This window comes from Protomyctophum parallelum, assembly GCF_964188405.1.
Source record: "Protomyctophum parallelum genome assembly, chromosome: 4".
In the NCBI taxonomy this organism is placed as follows: domain Eukaryota; kingdom Metazoa; phylum Chordata; class Actinopteri; order Myctophiformes; family Myctophidae; genus Protomyctophum; species Protomyctophum parallelum.
The window spans coordinates 33,633,968-33,650,484 of record NC_139700.1 but is presented as its reverse complement, the minus strand read 5'-3'; the positions used below and the strand labels follow the sequence as shown (position 1 = coordinate 33,650,484).

The 16,517-nt window shown below is 40.8% G+C and overlaps 1 protein-coding gene across 2 annotated transcripts; it reads right to left on the bottom strand.

Annotated features, from left to right (window-relative positions):
• Positions 1 to 382: 382 nt before the first annotated feature.
• dhtkd1 (dehydrogenase E1 and transketolase domain containing 1) lies at positions 383 to 16,260 on the bottom strand. 2 transcript variants are annotated; one of them, XM_083762954.1, is made up of 18 exons: positions 16,184 to 16,260; positions 15,229 to 15,419; positions 14,231 to 14,383; positions 13,655 to 13,866; positions 13,110 to 13,304; positions 12,202 to 12,471; positions 11,691 to 11,862; positions 10,933 to 11,131; positions 10,081 to 10,393; positions 9,515 to 9,599; positions 9,243 to 9,382; positions 8,745 to 8,895; positions 8,527 to 8,633; positions 8,224 to 8,388; positions 7,313 to 7,395; positions 6,449 to 6,615; positions 5,360 to 5,445; positions 383 to 2,358 (listed from the first exon to the last, which is right to left on the bottom strand). In XM_083762954.1, exons 2-18 carry the CDS (start codon positions 15,401 to 15,403, stop codon positions 2,257 to 2,259), a joined length of 2,775 nt encoding a protein of 924 aa, XP_083619080.1. In that variant the 5' UTR covers positions 15,404 to 15,419; positions 16,184 to 16,260; the 3' UTR covers positions 383 to 2,256. The 2 variants fall into 2 exon arrangements, with proteins under 2 accessions (XP_083619080.1, XP_083619079.1); XM_083762953.1 differs by lacking the exon at positions 16,184 to 16,260 and having other exon boundaries at positions 15,229 to 15,460.
• Between the last annotated feature and the right edge of the window lie 257 nt (positions 16,261 to 16,517).

Genomic DNA, 16,517 nt, shown 5'->3' with positions numbered 1-16,517 from the left:
CTCCTTGACTGGCCAGATTAATGTTATGTTATGGAGGAAAGCGTAAGCATCTGTTATGTTGACACACTCAGGAGGAGCCTTGACTTGTAATGCAGGTCAACAATACAAATTCATCCAATTCCAGTTGTATAGGCTATGATTAGTAGAAATGCTCGGTTATGAGTAAAGTACAATATATATATATTGGCATCAAATATAGGACTTGTGGTATCAAACAAAAGTTGTCATTATGCAGAAAGACCATTCTGAATGACATTATAACCAGAATAGTAATGCATTAGGCTATATTATGCAAATTGCCACTGGCAGGAGTCAAATCTGACCAGTGATTTGCAAGACTTGGGAAAGGTATGTGAAATACTGAAAGCAAATATCACACAAAAAGATTTAAATTGTACATTTATTCAAAAATATTTTCATCAATAATTCATCTTTGGCATGTGCTAGTAGCCCTTTAATGTCACTAGTTGGACATAAAGACTTAACATGTATACATAAGTCATAACCTATAGTCACATCGCAACTGTATCTATCCCAATTAAAAGGCAGGTATGAGTTGAAATGTTTAATAGCTGTGGTGTATAGATTCATTTAAAAATACAGTTCAGAAACATTGTTCATTTTTCTCAATCCATGATATTGATTCTGCCAGTCTCTCACAACTCTAATATTTAAAGATAGAGTGCCATGATTGTTGTACATTTTATTTCCCAGTTTTTCCATGTGTTTATGAGGTGACAGTACCCCTTGGTGTGGTTTTTATGTGCAATGATGCCCTTTGTATTTAGGGTTTCTTCCTGGAGGCTGAAACCTTAACAGTCAAACGTGCCATTGAAAAGAACAGTGATATAGTGACATCACAATATCATCCCCTCACTTTCGCTTGCTGGGGGGAAAATCACGGCACTCCATCTTTAAAGCTAAAACTTTATGGATATCAAATATATCAAACTGCTTGGTGATGCTTATATACATACAACAGTACAAAACAACCATGTCCTTCTGGAACAACAACCTGTGATATTATACAAGTTGTAGACAATATTACTTGTTGCAATCATAATCCTCAACTCTAAGTGCTTTAGTTCAGTTTTATTGTAAACAGAGGTCTTGATTAAAACCAGAACTGTAATGATGCATTTCCAATACATGATACTGGCTCAACTCGAGTGAGGTTTAAGTAACTAAAATATTACCGGTAGTTACTTTTATGTACATAATACAATATATTTTAAATTAAATATTCTTAAATGATTTGTCAGGGACAAGATGCAGAATAGCTATTGAAACCCAGTCTCAGTATGTAAAAATATATTTATTTTATTTTAGTTTGTACACACATTGTTTCAGTAGTTTTTTTTCTCAAGACTCATTTGAATTACAGTTAACTAGTCCCACTTCTTCACTTACATAATTGTACTGTACTAATGCAAAACGTTTTGGTCATCTGATCTTCCTCAGATGTCTACTATCTTCGGTAACGGTTCCTCTCCTATAAACACCCACTCAGAGAAAATAGGTGTGCTAAAAATAATTTGAACCACTTCAGTTAATTAATGCAATTTATTCCACACCTAGTTTTAGTTAAAGGTATATTCAGTGATTTCACTTAATTCAAATATCACTTATTTTTTTGTTTTGTTGTGATAATCCTCCCTACTATAGAGTGTGCTGGCCATATAAGGAGTTCCTCCCTGTCCCCAGTTAACCCCTGGGGGTCAAAAAACCTTAGGTTTCGTTTTTGACTCTCTATCCTGATTGGACGAAAGGCTGGGTCCCACAGCCAAAAACGAAACCTAAGGTTTTTTGAGTGAAATCACTGAATATACCTTTAACTTTTACTATAATAACGAGTCAAGTCGAGTTGAGCTGGTACTACGCGGTGGAAAAGTGACATAACCCTGCTGTTTGTACCTATACAGTACCAGTTACTGAATACAATCATGCTGCATGAGAAAAACCTTTTCAGTAAACCATTGTCAACGAGCCAACTGGAGCCTTGACCACACTTTGAAACACACAGCTACTACAAAAACAAAACAACCAAAGAGTAAAAATAACTATAAACACTATTCACTGTCACAGTATATCTTACACAGTGAAATGACAGATTCAGTATAACGTAATCCAAACAAATCAAAGACCAGATAGATCCTTCAGCAGCTCTGCATTTCAGCACTGATATAGTAGTAGAATAAGTGCCATGTAGTATCGATCCGTATGGACCCACTGGACAACCAACACCAGATGGTGTTCCTAGGAGAAGGTAGCAGAGAGGATGGCCTCTTGTTGCTGGTGATGTATGGCTCCAATGCCCACAGCAGGGGCAGGTAGAGCAGGTCGACTGACTAAACGCAACTGAAGAGGAGGAAGAAAGTGAAGAAGGTGTTGGGGTGCAACGAAAACAACGTAATGTAACGTAGCATAAAACAGAACCTCACTGACAGGCATACCCCGAGTCACTAGTAGTCACTTTAAAAGGTACATAATAATGTGCCTGCTCCGAGTCCAACTGCTTCAAGGTTTTACAAATTGTACATGAGACCTTCCCATTATTTAGTCTTGCGTAGCCAGACAACTATTCCACAATCTCCGAATGCCATATAGTCTGGAACTACACCTCCCGAAATCCGAGTAAGGAAGTTTCCATTTCCGTTCACGAAAGTTTTAAATTATCTTAATTTTATTTATTTTATTAACTTTTCTGCTAAGCAGCAAGCTATATATGCTTAGATGATTTATATTTATATTAGGATACATTTGCGCGACTGTAAAGACGAAACGGAAGTGGGGAGGAGGCTCCACTTCCACTTTATATTTTACTCATGACAGCTCTTGTGTTGCTCCAGACTGTATGATGGAAGCATTTGGAAATTGCGTGAGGCAACAGTCTGGCAACGTCAGACTCACAACTCTGACCTCACATTAACAAAGTGGTGTTTGTCCACAAACACTGCCGTTTTGGCTAATCATATCAATCTGTTTGCAACTAGATAACAGAAGTTTGTAGGGCTGACCCCAATTAATCATTGCACAGCCATTGGCTGCTTGTGGGCATTTTGGTTAGTGTGTGATGGAGTGACTGTTGTCTGCTGGGTATGTTGTCCCCTTTGGATAAATGGCCATGGCGATCTTTATGAATGTTTCACCTCTGAACCAAACCGTTTTATAAGAACAATGTAAAATAATATTTTTTACATGTACATATAGATCATCAACAAAAGCCTAAGTAAGTTTAAGATTCTCAATGACAGTTTACATTAGGCTTGTCTCTAAACAGATACAGTATATCAATCTTAGGAATATTCACCAATAAGAACAAAACTAGGCTTATTTCACAAGGACAATGTTGAGATTTGCAGTATACCTCTAGATTACCAACAACTATTTGAGTTGGCATTTCCTGGTTTTACAAAGGCATTGGCTGCTGTTTGGGAATTGGGAGGTTTAGTAGGTTAGTACCAAGTTGGTACTAGGGTTGGGTTTAGTTAGGATTTTCACGGTTCCGGATCCTTCCCGGATCCCTCTTAACGGTTCGGGTAATTTTCCCCCTTTTTTTCTGACAGATTATGCTTATATTATAACGAACCTAACCAAGTAAATAAACACAAATTCATTAATTCAATTATTGAAAATGCACTTTACAATTATGAGGTGGCACTATTATTTAAACTTCACCACCACCACCAGCTAGCCACCACAACAATATCATTGTTGCAATTTGTACTGTATATTGCAATTTGTACTGTATATTAAATATACAGTACACATTGCAATAATGATAGTGGTGACAAATGTCTTTAATGTTCAGATTAATTTAATATTAAGAAATCCTTATTTAATATTAAGGAATCCTTACCCTAATGGAAACAAGCCATAGTGCGTTCTTGCATTATAAACTCCTCTTAGCAGACCTTATATTGAACTGTAGGCTACGTTCCTGTGCTTTTTTCTGCAAACGGTTTATAAAGTAATCAATCTATGGAGGTATATGCACCAGACGCTGGGCTCTCAACAGTGACGCGATTAATTTAGAGACAAATCAAAAGCAGTCGAGTTGCTTATAAGTTTTAAAATGCTCTATAAGTGCTCTATAGTTAACGTGATTCATAAAATATCAGACAGAAAGACGTCGAGTCATTGGCGTTCTAAATTAACACCATTAACAACAATTGTACGTACAATACGCCTAATGAAAAGCTCTGTAGACGTTAGTAGTTTTTATTTTCTATTACGTTACTAGACTGGGGAAAGTGAACCAGCCTTGCATCATCCTAGTCCCCCGCCGGCTGTGGTGGAGCTGCGGGGAGTGCAGGCACGGCTTTCCGCATGGCTCACAAACGCGATGTGCCTAGATTCTATTGAGTTGTGGACTCGTGTAGGCATATTGATTTTGAGAGGTTTCCTCAATGTGGACGTGGGGCAACTGGTAACAACCTTTGCAGGGAACTATAGCATCGCATTTATTGCACTTTGCGTGCTCAGCCTCAGAGTCATTTCCCTCTCTGTTAACCACACTTTGGAGATCTCTTCGACATACTGTCTTACTCGCTCCGTGGCAGTCGCTGAATGAGTCACCCCAGGCTCTGCTTGCATGCATGCACAGCGGAGCTAAATGACGACTGATGAGAACAGTTTGGGGAAAGGTTAATAAAAAAACGATGGAACTGGCTCCGGATCCGCAATGTCGGAACCGGGTCTGAAATGGACCCGGTTCCGAATCCCAACCCTAGTTGGTACCTTGTCTGATTATACATTCACCTATTGACACTGATCGCAGAGCAACCAAACTGTTAAGTGCTTTGTATAAAGGTGCTAAAGAAATGCAGACCATTTACACAGAAAATATGCCAGTGCAGCTTTTTATATAATTAATGTGGGTGGCTCTCGAGACACGACTTACATACCCATTTATATACCCTCTGTGGAGCCAGTAACAATCTCAGAGAGCCAACATTTGTTTTATTGCTTAATTAAAGCAATTTGGTTAATAGGTGGAAAATGTGCAAAATATCCGAACCTCAAACAAAAGGTAATCGGGACAGCCCTCGTAGTTTGCAGGGAGGCTGTCGTTTCTGAAATACTGGATCTACCGTGTCCAGCACCGACAATCATACTACTCAGTCAAATAAGTCATCGTACCAAATGTGTCTCCGAACAGGACTCGTCACCCTCTTTGCAAACATACAGTAGCTGCAGCCACATTATGAGCTGATGTGTAGGTGTACCAATAAAGTGGCTACTTGTATTTTATACTAAACTGAGCTGAAACAAAAACTGTGAAAGGGCCCTAAGAAAGTGATTGACAATTGCATACAGTAGATGTAAAGTTTGTATGAAACAACTCATGATGGCTCACCTTGCAGGCCAGCTGCTTCTCAAACCTGGGAGCTACAAAGGACCAGGGACCCATGTTCTGTGGTTCTTCCTGACTCCAGATGAACTCTGCAAAAAAACATGTTTCAGTTCATAACAATCAAACATTGACCTCGCTCAAAGTCTTCAGGGCTACAATATTCTGTGCTGACAGTACAGAAATGTGCTCTGTGAAGTAAAGGCTGCAACATGTTAATCAAACTGATCGATTTAATCAATAATTCAAGGAAATATTCCATCAGTAATTGATCCTTATTTTGGTCATGATATTATAGTCGAATAAAAATAGTTAAAATTGCAATTTTTGCAAAACACCATTGTGCAAGTAGCCTGAGCTAACGTGTTAGGTTTCTGGTCTAGAGGGGCGGGTCGCGGCTCAGATTTGCGCACGCCCTGATTGGATCTCATCGATCTGTCCGTCACCACCGGCCCCTCCTCTCCCCCCTAGTGCAGCGCTACGTCACATCATTTGGAGCGACGCCCACCCGGAAGGGTTGACTCCCACTTTCAGACCAGAGCGGCCAATGCGTTCCTCCAGGCTTTCAATTTTTGCACCAACAAAAATGAAAGCCTGGTACCGAGGCTATTGTGCAAGTAAGAATAAAATACTCCAACAAACTTCAAAAAGTACGACTCCTTACCCCTTTTCAAAACCACACCAGTCTCAGAAATGTCCACCTCCCATGTTTACTGTACATATACGTTCATTGCTACTAGTGTTGATTATATCTTGTTTACAAAATTATTATTAAATGTCTTCATGAATTGAATACACAGGACCACAATGGAAACAAGCCCTATAGGGCTTTTTGTGTTATCCTTTTAACAATCATTGTAAACCATACCTCTGTACAATCTGCAAACTGTTAATAAATTATTAAATCAAAGAAATCACATCAATCAACATTTTAAGTGGATCAATTTGTTATTACATACATATATATATATATATTTGTAATATTTAAAATATGTGCTTCTCAATTAAAAAAACAAATCAATAGAATAATCGCAAAATAAATTAATAGATAGTTGCAAGCCAAAAGAGCAGCCAGCACATGTTGGCTCACAATACCTTTGGCATTGGTGTATTTCTGTAGCTCTTGCTGTAGAGCCTCCAGGGGGAAGGGGCACAGTTCCTCCAAGCGGATGAGAGCAGTATTCTGGTTGGCTGCTGCCGTCTCCCTCTGCTTCAGCAGGGCATAGTAGTGCTTACCAGAGCACAGCACCACCCTCTGGACACTGTTAGGAATTGCGTGTGAGTGAATGAAAGCCAATTTTCTATCTCCCTTATTTGTTGTCCTGGCATCTCTCCCTTGCATGACCACATGATTACTTTTTTTTGTCTTCAGGGTCCAAGCATGCAGTGCATAGGCACCCTATTGTATTTGTTAGTTTTATTCCTTCTTCTGCTGTTCCTGGTGTACAGTAGCTGTTTACGAAACTAGGTATACAAATTGGTCATACAAAACAGCCATTGGCTTAAGGCTGGCGCTATAGCAGTGCCAGTCAATTGAAAATTCAAATTTGAACTGGCCTTTTTGACCTACAGCCATGAAACTTAATTACACATTATGTATCTCCTCATGAGGAACAAACTTGCCACTGTGACCTATGATCTCTGACCCTTGGAATTTCCATTTGGACTTTTCTGAAAAACAATTAAATCTTAACTCCTCCTGGGATTTTCTAGCACTCTTCTCTAAACCTTCTACACACCATGCATTTATGTTTGTAGGGGGGTGGAGTAGGACGAAGGCTCTACGTCCTCACTGGCAAGTGAGTCAGTAGGATAAAACAGCAAGTTCCAACACAGAAATGTTGTGGGGGAGGAATCAATTGGCCTAATGGCTAAATTGGGGAGAAAGGGGAGGTAAAAGAAATAATTGGCTACTCTAAAATGATTATGAACACTAAGAGTACAATATGCATTCCATACCTTTCTGCCGTTACTGTAGTATCACCTAACACCGGTCTGAAAGACATTCCTGGTGCCAACTCAGCTAGACTGGAGGCAGCCCCCTGGGTAAAGAAAAGTTTGATTAATTCCTTGAAACAGCTCAGTGAAAGCACCAAAACTTAAGAGTTATACTACATAAAATACTATAATAACCATCATCATGACCTGACGAAGATGTGACTGATACATCGAAACGTTGTCGCTGTCTTACTTGCCCAAGATAATAAAATAAGGGCTTAAACTGTCTGATTTGCTCCAGTGCCTCCTTTCCTCCTATAATAACCAGCTATGAACTGCACATCAAATCAGCATGATAGTGTCCCAGACAGTGTTGATTTTGTGGACTAAAACTATTAGTCAATGATGCCGTCGTTTTATCCGGCTCCGCCACTTAATGTAGTTTCTTCAAGATCAGTGTTAATTTTGCCAACAACAAATATGACGATAAATGTTCGTCGTACTTTTTATCGCCGACAAAACGAAATAACTAAGCTATGATGACTAAGACTAAGTATATTGCCAATTTCGTCAACAAATAAAAACTGGACTAAAAAAATGTTTGGGAGAGACTGGTGGAGAAGAGATCCAGTAGAACTAAAATAAAAGTAATTTTATGTTAGGTTGTGATCCAGTGTTGTGGTCTGAAAATGGCAGATCGGCTATTTTCAGCACGCAACCTGAACCAAGTGTAAAATCTGCCATTACAACAGCATCAAGGCCCGCCAAAATACATTTTAGTCGACAAAATCAACTGTAGATTTAGTCAACTAAAATCTAGACCAACACTAAAACACCACAGATAATGACATAAAAATACTCAAAAGACTGACTAAAACCAAATAAAAATGTGCTGTCAAAATCAACACTAGGTGTTTCTCAGTCATACATACAGAGAATCTCAGCAGTGTCTTGGGTCCAGCCACAATGAGGGGCTTGCGGAAGTTGCGGATCATCTGTCGCCTCAGAAGGTGGAAGTACTGAGCTGCCGTTGTGGGGTTGACCATACCCATGTTGACATTATCACCATCCACCCCCTCTTCTTTACTGTCACACATCTGAACGCACCACAGACAAACACAGTGTGTATGATGGCCAAGTGTCTATATATGACAACTTGAGATTGAGAATGCTTTGGTGGCAAGTAAAATAATTCTGGTACCCATGTTGTAAATTGTAATTAAGGTCTAGCACACCTGGAGGAAGCGTTCCATACGGCAGGAGGAGTGTTCAGGCCCTGCTCCGTCGTAGCCATGGGGCAACAGGATCACTATTCCACTCTGCAGCATCCACTTGGCTTCACCTGGGAAGACAGGCATTGCCCGTTTGTGTGTGTGTGAGAAAACGTACCAATTTATAAACATTCCAAGTGTTTTTACATTAGAATAGGGAGAGAGAATGATCAATTCATTACCTCCAGATATGAAGGTATCAAAGATGATCTGTGCTCCATTGAAAAAATCCCCAAACTGAGCCTCCCAGATGGGCAGGAGCTTAGGCTGAGCAATGCTCATGCCATATTCAAAGCCCAGCACCGCCTCTTCAGACAGCGGACTGTTACACACCTGATGGAATGCACACAGATGCATCATGTCCACAAATGAAGAATTAATTTAAACTCCATCAAATGACGGTGTCGCTTGAAGCAAATAACTGATTTTAAAGCTGCGACAAGTTAGCTTACTGTATGTGTAAGTGTTCAGTCCGCTATTTTTTGAAAACTTCTGAATAAGACTTAAGTGGTTAAATAAAATGTAGTTTTTGTGTTAACTTTACTACTACATCATTTATTTGTTTGCTTAAAAAGAATTCTCAGATAGAAACATCAGGTTTTTCAAAACCTAGGTAATAAGTGGTCTAGGACTCGGGGTCAGACCCCCAAAACTGGCATTGGTCGGCTTTTAATTGTTACCTCCAGGAAACCTTTCTGTTGAGGGTCAATGTGGTTGAGAGGGATGTGCATGGTGTCCGTCTCCTGACATACCACCATGGCATGTCGCTGACTGAAAGTGCCTCTGCCAACATCCTGTCCACTGATACGAATGTTGAAACCTGGAGGGCAATTCCATAAAAGAACACTCATATAAAGTACATTTAGGAACACTCATTAACATTCATGCTGAGTATATTCTCTTTTTGGCAATAATATGAAATACTGTATAGACCATAACTGCACACACGCACCCTGGCAGAGAAGAGAGCCAAATGCCATGGCTTCTGCTGTGGACCAGTCCAGTTTGGTACCCTCCTCCACCTTCTGAAGCCGAGCCTGTGGATCACACCAAATGTCCATCATGTCCCATCACTGGACACTTCTACATACATGTAACATGAACTGCCTTAGGGGTGTTCGCATGTCCTCCACTGTGGAGACTGGGGTTCGATGACTCTGCAGTGCCTCCAGCATGGCTGGGTGCTCTGATCAACACAGAGCAGGAGGGTAGCTGGCAGGGGAGGCTGATCTGTTGCGGTCCTAGGGACTCTTATACAATGGTCGCCTTGGTCGGGACACCTGTTCAGGAACTTGAAGGGATAGCTTATTCCCTCCACACACATACGTCCTCCCAATGAAATGCCTCACTGTCAAGTGAAAGGAAGTGGCTGAGAGACAAGTGGTTTTCTTTCTACACCATCCCAAAGACATAGTAGGAGTTGGCAGTGACATGGACTAACATACATTGCATTATCTACTATCAGGGAGAAATATGAAAGAAAAGGAAAACAAAGAGTTGGATCATAAACTGCTCTACCTGTACATGGGTCTTCAAGAGGTGGCTGTGTAGCTGGATCTCCTCTGGGATGTCCACAGACTTTGCCGCCACAAACTGCAACAGAGGGAGGGGGACTCCCGTATCCCAGCTGCTGACCCTGGCCTGGGGCTGAGAGAGGTCACCCCAGCGACCCTGCAGGTTGGTAGCAGCTGGGATGTACTGGGACATGTTGGCCAACTTGTCGTTCAGCATGGCGTGGTGCTTGGTCTTAATGTCACCGCATTCTGTGTCCGTCATTAGGCCTTCTGAGATCAGCTGGTCAGAGTAGGAGTCAGGTATGCTCTTCCTGGAACTGTGATGGTGGCCGTGTCAATACTGTGCAACAGTGGAGCTTTCTTCTCCATAATGTTTGTTAATAGTACCGTTTAGGAACTCAGGAAAAATAGGAGATGTATGAAAAGGTTGTGCAGCATACACACATGTTTTTGATCATACTTGTAAATCACGGCGTGGCAAAGAAATTAGTGTGCACAACAATGCACAATCCATCCTATTTTTACCACAAATAAATCTATTGATACTCTAAACATCTATGTTCATATTAATATATTGTAGTTAGTTCCACATAATTTGTATGTATACACACACACACACACACACACACACACACACACACAGTATATACACCCTTGATACATATGAAACATAAAAATTATGACCTGGTGAGTATGTGCCAATTGAGATATAAACAGAGTCCCAGATACAAAGAGTAACAGTATGTAAGGTATTTCCACACCTATGGTAAAATATGCTAACACATGATGTATTAACCTGGTTAGTAATGGTAGATGTGTGCTGCAAAAGGAATGCGTACTATGCACGCATACTAACCGGATAACCTTGTACATGGCAGGGTTTGTGAAGAAAGGCTCATCCAACTCATTGTGGCCCCACTGACGGTAGCACAACAGGTCAAGAATAACATCTTTCCTGAAACGTCTCTGGTACTCTACTGCCAGCCGCGTAGCCCTCAGCACTTCCTCTGCAATGTCCCCGTTCACGTGGATCACAGCACAGTCCACCATCTTGCCTGGCATACATTACAAATATACGCATTATTCTGACTATTGCATGGGCCAGGGTAAAGATTTCACTGGAAAGAAGCAAAACAAAAACGGAAATGTCAAAACAGGGAGCTGAACAACGCCACCAACAATGGCACCAACATAAAAGACTTAAAGCTAGAAAAGCGTGCTCTCAGTACAGGTTACATTTCCTAATAATAATACCTGCGAATTGATTACTTAACCACTCTTTTCAGTCAGTTTGAACTCTTCACACACAGGAAGACAGAGATCTCCATGTGGGACAGTTAGAATGGGTGCTATGACAAGTTGACAACGGGTATTATTACGTTCCCAAGTTGCATCGCTCTCAAGTAGACCGGTGGCCAATGGGCACGTACAGGTCTAGTAGATTGCTTGAAATGCAGGGAACGTGTCTTGGTTATGTTTATGTATATAATCTGTCTTGGCTTCTTTAGACAGACCCCCCCCCCCCTAGCGTGTGAATGTTATGTTTGTGTACTGTATGTGTGTGTGTAGCACTAGAAACAATCATTAATTTGATGAGTCCAAATTGTGACTTACCAACATCACTACAGTACAAAGAGGACCTCGCTCTCTCAGATGGAGTAGTGTAACCCACTTGGTTGTTCACTATAAGGTGAATACTACCACCAACTCTGTAATGGGGGAGTTGTGCGATGGTAAAGGTCTCTGGAACAATCCCCTGGCCAGGGAATGAGCCATCACCATGAACCTGGGAAAATATTATTTAAAAACGTCCAATTATGACTGGCCTTCCTTTTTATAGCAGCAATATTTTAGATAGTCATTTGTCTGTAATCTTTTCTATTGCATATGTTACGTTCACGTTATATTTATCATATTTTATCATATTTTCTGTAGACTTTGATGCAATAGAATAGAATAAATAATAGAATAAGAATAGAATAAACTGCTGATCATAAAACATGACTCAGCAGGATTTTTTTTTTTTTTAATCTGTATTTTCCCAATTTGCTGAGTGAGGATGCATGTATTGTCTTTTTCAGCACCACCCCTCTCCACTGCTCAGGTGGTGATTCTAAGCCGGTACCTGTAGGCAGATGACTTTGTCGCCTGGCTGGGCGTTGTCATCACGGGAGTAGTCTCCTTGTTGCCTGAGCTGCTCCCTGGCCCGGGTCTTGCCCTGGGTGACAGGGTTAATCGCCTCCAGGTGAGATGGGTTGGGCAGCATGGTCACATGAAGAAGGTGTTCAGCTCCAAAGTCCAGTTCCACAGAGGATGTGAGGTGGGAGAGGACATCCCCGATGGCGGGAGAGTCCTCAGGGAACTCACTGAGGCCTCGCATCTTACGGAACATCATCTATAGTATGCAAGACAATTGATGATCATTAAAGTTTACATTGAAATGATTTCCAAATGAATTGCCTAAGTTACCTAATGAACGACAACAGTCTAAACACTTTGGAAAAGCTTTCCGTAGATCAAATTCTGGATATTTTAAATATTGTCAAATTATATTTTAATTTGAAACTACAAATTAAACTACTACGCAATGTCGATTTTATTTTATTTTGTTTAGTTTTCACATTTGTTTGTACTGTATGTTTCTGTCATTGTTCAAAAATTAATACAATTTTAAGTGATAAAAAAAAGAAACTACAACTGTTCATTTGCTGCTCTCTCTGCCTCCACAATACAAAATCCAATACGTTAATAGATCTCAAAGTTCAATTTCACCATTTTCGAAGCGCTGAAATTCTGGAAATCATTTGTAAATACAGACTCTCTGAAATAATAAGGTTCCACATTTATTCCCCTTTATCCCCAACTCTAAAATGTCCTTGAGGAACATACTGAATCCACACCAGCTTCAGCGACAGGCCAGTGCAGTCGACCCTGCCCTCATACAAATGTAACACATTACTACCATCACAAAAAAGGGAGGGGGAAAGTATAGTGGACTTGCCACTCTCATGTAAGACAGTCTTGTACTCTGACCTCTGGAGGAAACTTCAGGAGTCCTGTCAGGAGGTTGAGTCGACCTCTGTGGGGCATGCCGATGAGAACGTCGGTCACCCCGCTGTGGGCTGCCTGGTGGAACAGCTGATAGAAACATCCCATCATGCTCTCTGCCCCCTCTCCTCCATAACGCTTCACGGTAGCAAACTTGGTGGCTAGAAAGTGGTCGAATGCCTTAGGACAGGAACATACCATGATTAATGATTGTCCTGAAATAAGTGAATAGCAAACATGTAGTGTCAAAAGTACAAATCACAACTATTACATATAAAAAGTTAAAAACTATATATATTTGTTGTTTTGCGCGCACACACACACACACACAAAATCTTAACTGTACAGGATAATACACCATCTAGACAAACTACACGCATCAGTCCACATATATTCATTTAGCATTTGACCACAAAGGAAATGAGCTCCGAAGCTTTATTGTGTTATCCTTAACCGGTATACATATATGTATGCATTTCTGTAAATAAAGACCTTTAAACCACTTGTCCACTCCACCACATTGTACTCACCTGTGACTCAAGCATGAGTTTGGCCAGATTCCTCCTCTCCTCCGTGGAGAAGGTCTCCTTCTTCATCTCCTCAAAGCGGTCAGCGATCCACTCCCTCTCCTGAAGGCTGCAGAGCTGGCTGGTCTCCACTGAGATGTGACCACAGTAGGCATTTTCTAGGTATGCCCGCACCTCCTCCACCGAAGCCTCTGCCTTGCCAAAATTCCGCAGTCCTGGAGAAACAGAGAGGTGGCAGCATACATTTATGTGAGACGGATTGGGAGTATTTCTTTATTGTACTTTGGATGGCATTACCTCTGTCCATCAGGAGTGACATAAAACACTACAGTGACATAAAACATAAAATATGTAAACTTTTTGTATTGTAGGAGGCTGTCTGTTAAAATTGGTTTCAGAAGCTGTGTCGTATTATTAATTTATGGAGATCCAGAGATGTCATCAAGAAGCCTTCTCATAGAAGGAAGCATGAGGTCAGTCTGCTCGCTCGCCCCCCTCCCACAGGTTGGCAGAGCAAGTGTGGCGCGCAGGATTACATTAGATAATTGACACTGGGTTGTAGAACAGCCAGCCATTTACCTGAGGTGTTGAGTTGTCCTTGTATGGAGCCAATCAATAGGTCAATCTCTGGTATAACGTCAACCACAGGCTTGTCAGGCAGTAAAGGGTTAATTTTGGCAGCTTTGTGTCCATGTGCGCGGTATGCATCCACCAGACGGGCAAGTCCATGATCTGAGTATGAAGTAAACAAGAAGCACATCAGCTGTCCCAATTATTGTCATCATGAGCAGCTTTTCAGGCATTAAGGACACAGATCTATATTATTTGCAAAACAATATAACACTGATTTAAGCACAATTGTCTCATACCGGTTAGCTCAACCGTCTTTGCATGCTGCGGGTTCGAATCCCGAGACCGACGGCCTTTGCCGTGTGTCTGGTGTCACCCACCTCCCCCCTTTCCTGTCCGTCTACTGTTCCCCATCAATACAGGCATAAAAAGCCCCAAAACAAATCTTAAAAAGAAAAAGTGTCTCAGACCGAAATAAATAATTTCAAGTACATACATTGGTTTTCTAGTTCCAAAACAATTCCCACGATTCCACAGGTTACACACACACACACACACACACACACACACACACACACACACACACACACACATTGTATTTAACTGTACTTTAATGTGCCGTTTTTCTGCAAAGTATTCAATCAATTAACGCACACACACACACACACTTTCTATTGACACTTATTTTCTCATTTATAGTGTACATGTACCTGTGTTGTACTTGTGTTGTTAATATACTTTTGTATTTGTTGTAGATTGTTGTTATGAATTAAAGTGAGATTAACTTTATAATGGGTTTTCAATCTCACATGCACAATCTGTTTTTATCAAGTTGTTGATTGTGTTGCTTTATTTATTATATGTACATAATAATAATCTAGCCAATAATCTATGAAACATAATAAAAGTTGGTAAATAATTAATGTCCAACGAATTGACCACATTGTAGTTGGACACAGAAGTTTCTATGTAATCAATAACCAAGAGTTATTAGAAAACCTACTGACCTTGATTCAGTAAAGAGAATGAGATGTTGTCGCTCTGCAACTTGTCGGTTTGTTTGGGTCTGTAACCGTAAACGCCCTTCTCCGTGTGATAAAAGCAACTGATGGCCGGCCGGGTGACACTCAGTGGCAGTCTGCCGATGGACTGCAGGTTCTTGATGAAGAGTACAGCCGACATGATCACACAAAACAAACTGTAAATGTGTTAATTCATAAGTGACTGCACAGGACGGCAGCCATACTGCTTGTGAGATGGGAGGTAACACTAGCCTGCAACGCTATTGGTTGAAGGGAACACCAGACTCGGCAGACTGGACTCGCTTTTAGCTCGGAGCTAAGAAGCGTGTACACTACTGTACTGTACTGTTGTGTTGATTGTGTGGTGGCACGTGGCACTGTTTTACCGGCCATTTCATTCCAAATGTAGATCAATAATATGATCTATAACTTGTATTAACTACATTAAATGACTTATATGATCAGTCATCACAACAAGTGTCAAGCGAGCCGTTACTACTTGGACACGTGTCGTATGCTATGTAATCCCTCCTCTCGATGCAAGACTGTTAGTACAGTGTGTAGAGCGGAGAGTAGCGACAAGCTTTGATCTCGCCTCAAAGCGGGCTCCTATGGCTGGAACTATCCCATTTAGATAGAATGAGCACTTCCGCATTCTATTGTTACAATGGGAGTCAACGCTATAGTTTCGCCACTCTTATTATATTACTCTGTGCTGTGCCTGTGCAAGTACTACCCAGAGTACTACTGTCACTCCCTTTGATGTCAAGAACTACTCAGTTGTTCTGCATTACTGGTGGCTTTATTTCACATGCCTTCGTCACAAAGCCAACGTCAAAACTGACAACACAAAAAGAATAAACAGTGATCAGATAAACAATAACGGGAAACATAAAGCACATAAATGGAGTAAAATAACACAATAACAACAACTATTTACCTCACTGCATGGCTGCACGTTAAATCAAAAGGAATGAAGAAAGGAAACCCACGTGAACGTCAAACAATTAACCAAGACTGGAAAGAAAAACAAATCATCAATTAAACTCGTAAACAAATACAACATGGAGCTTAAATGTGGACAAATAAGTTAATATATTGGTACAGAAATAAGCAAACCTTAAACTGGCGACACTGCTTCAAACAAACAAACCTCCCGTCTTGTCTGTACGACAGACGGAAGTGTATAGGATATACAGCGTGGATCTAGATGTGGATTTTGAGGTGGATCTGCACGTGAACGGCAGCGTCTAGTGAGCTAATCTAGTGAGCTA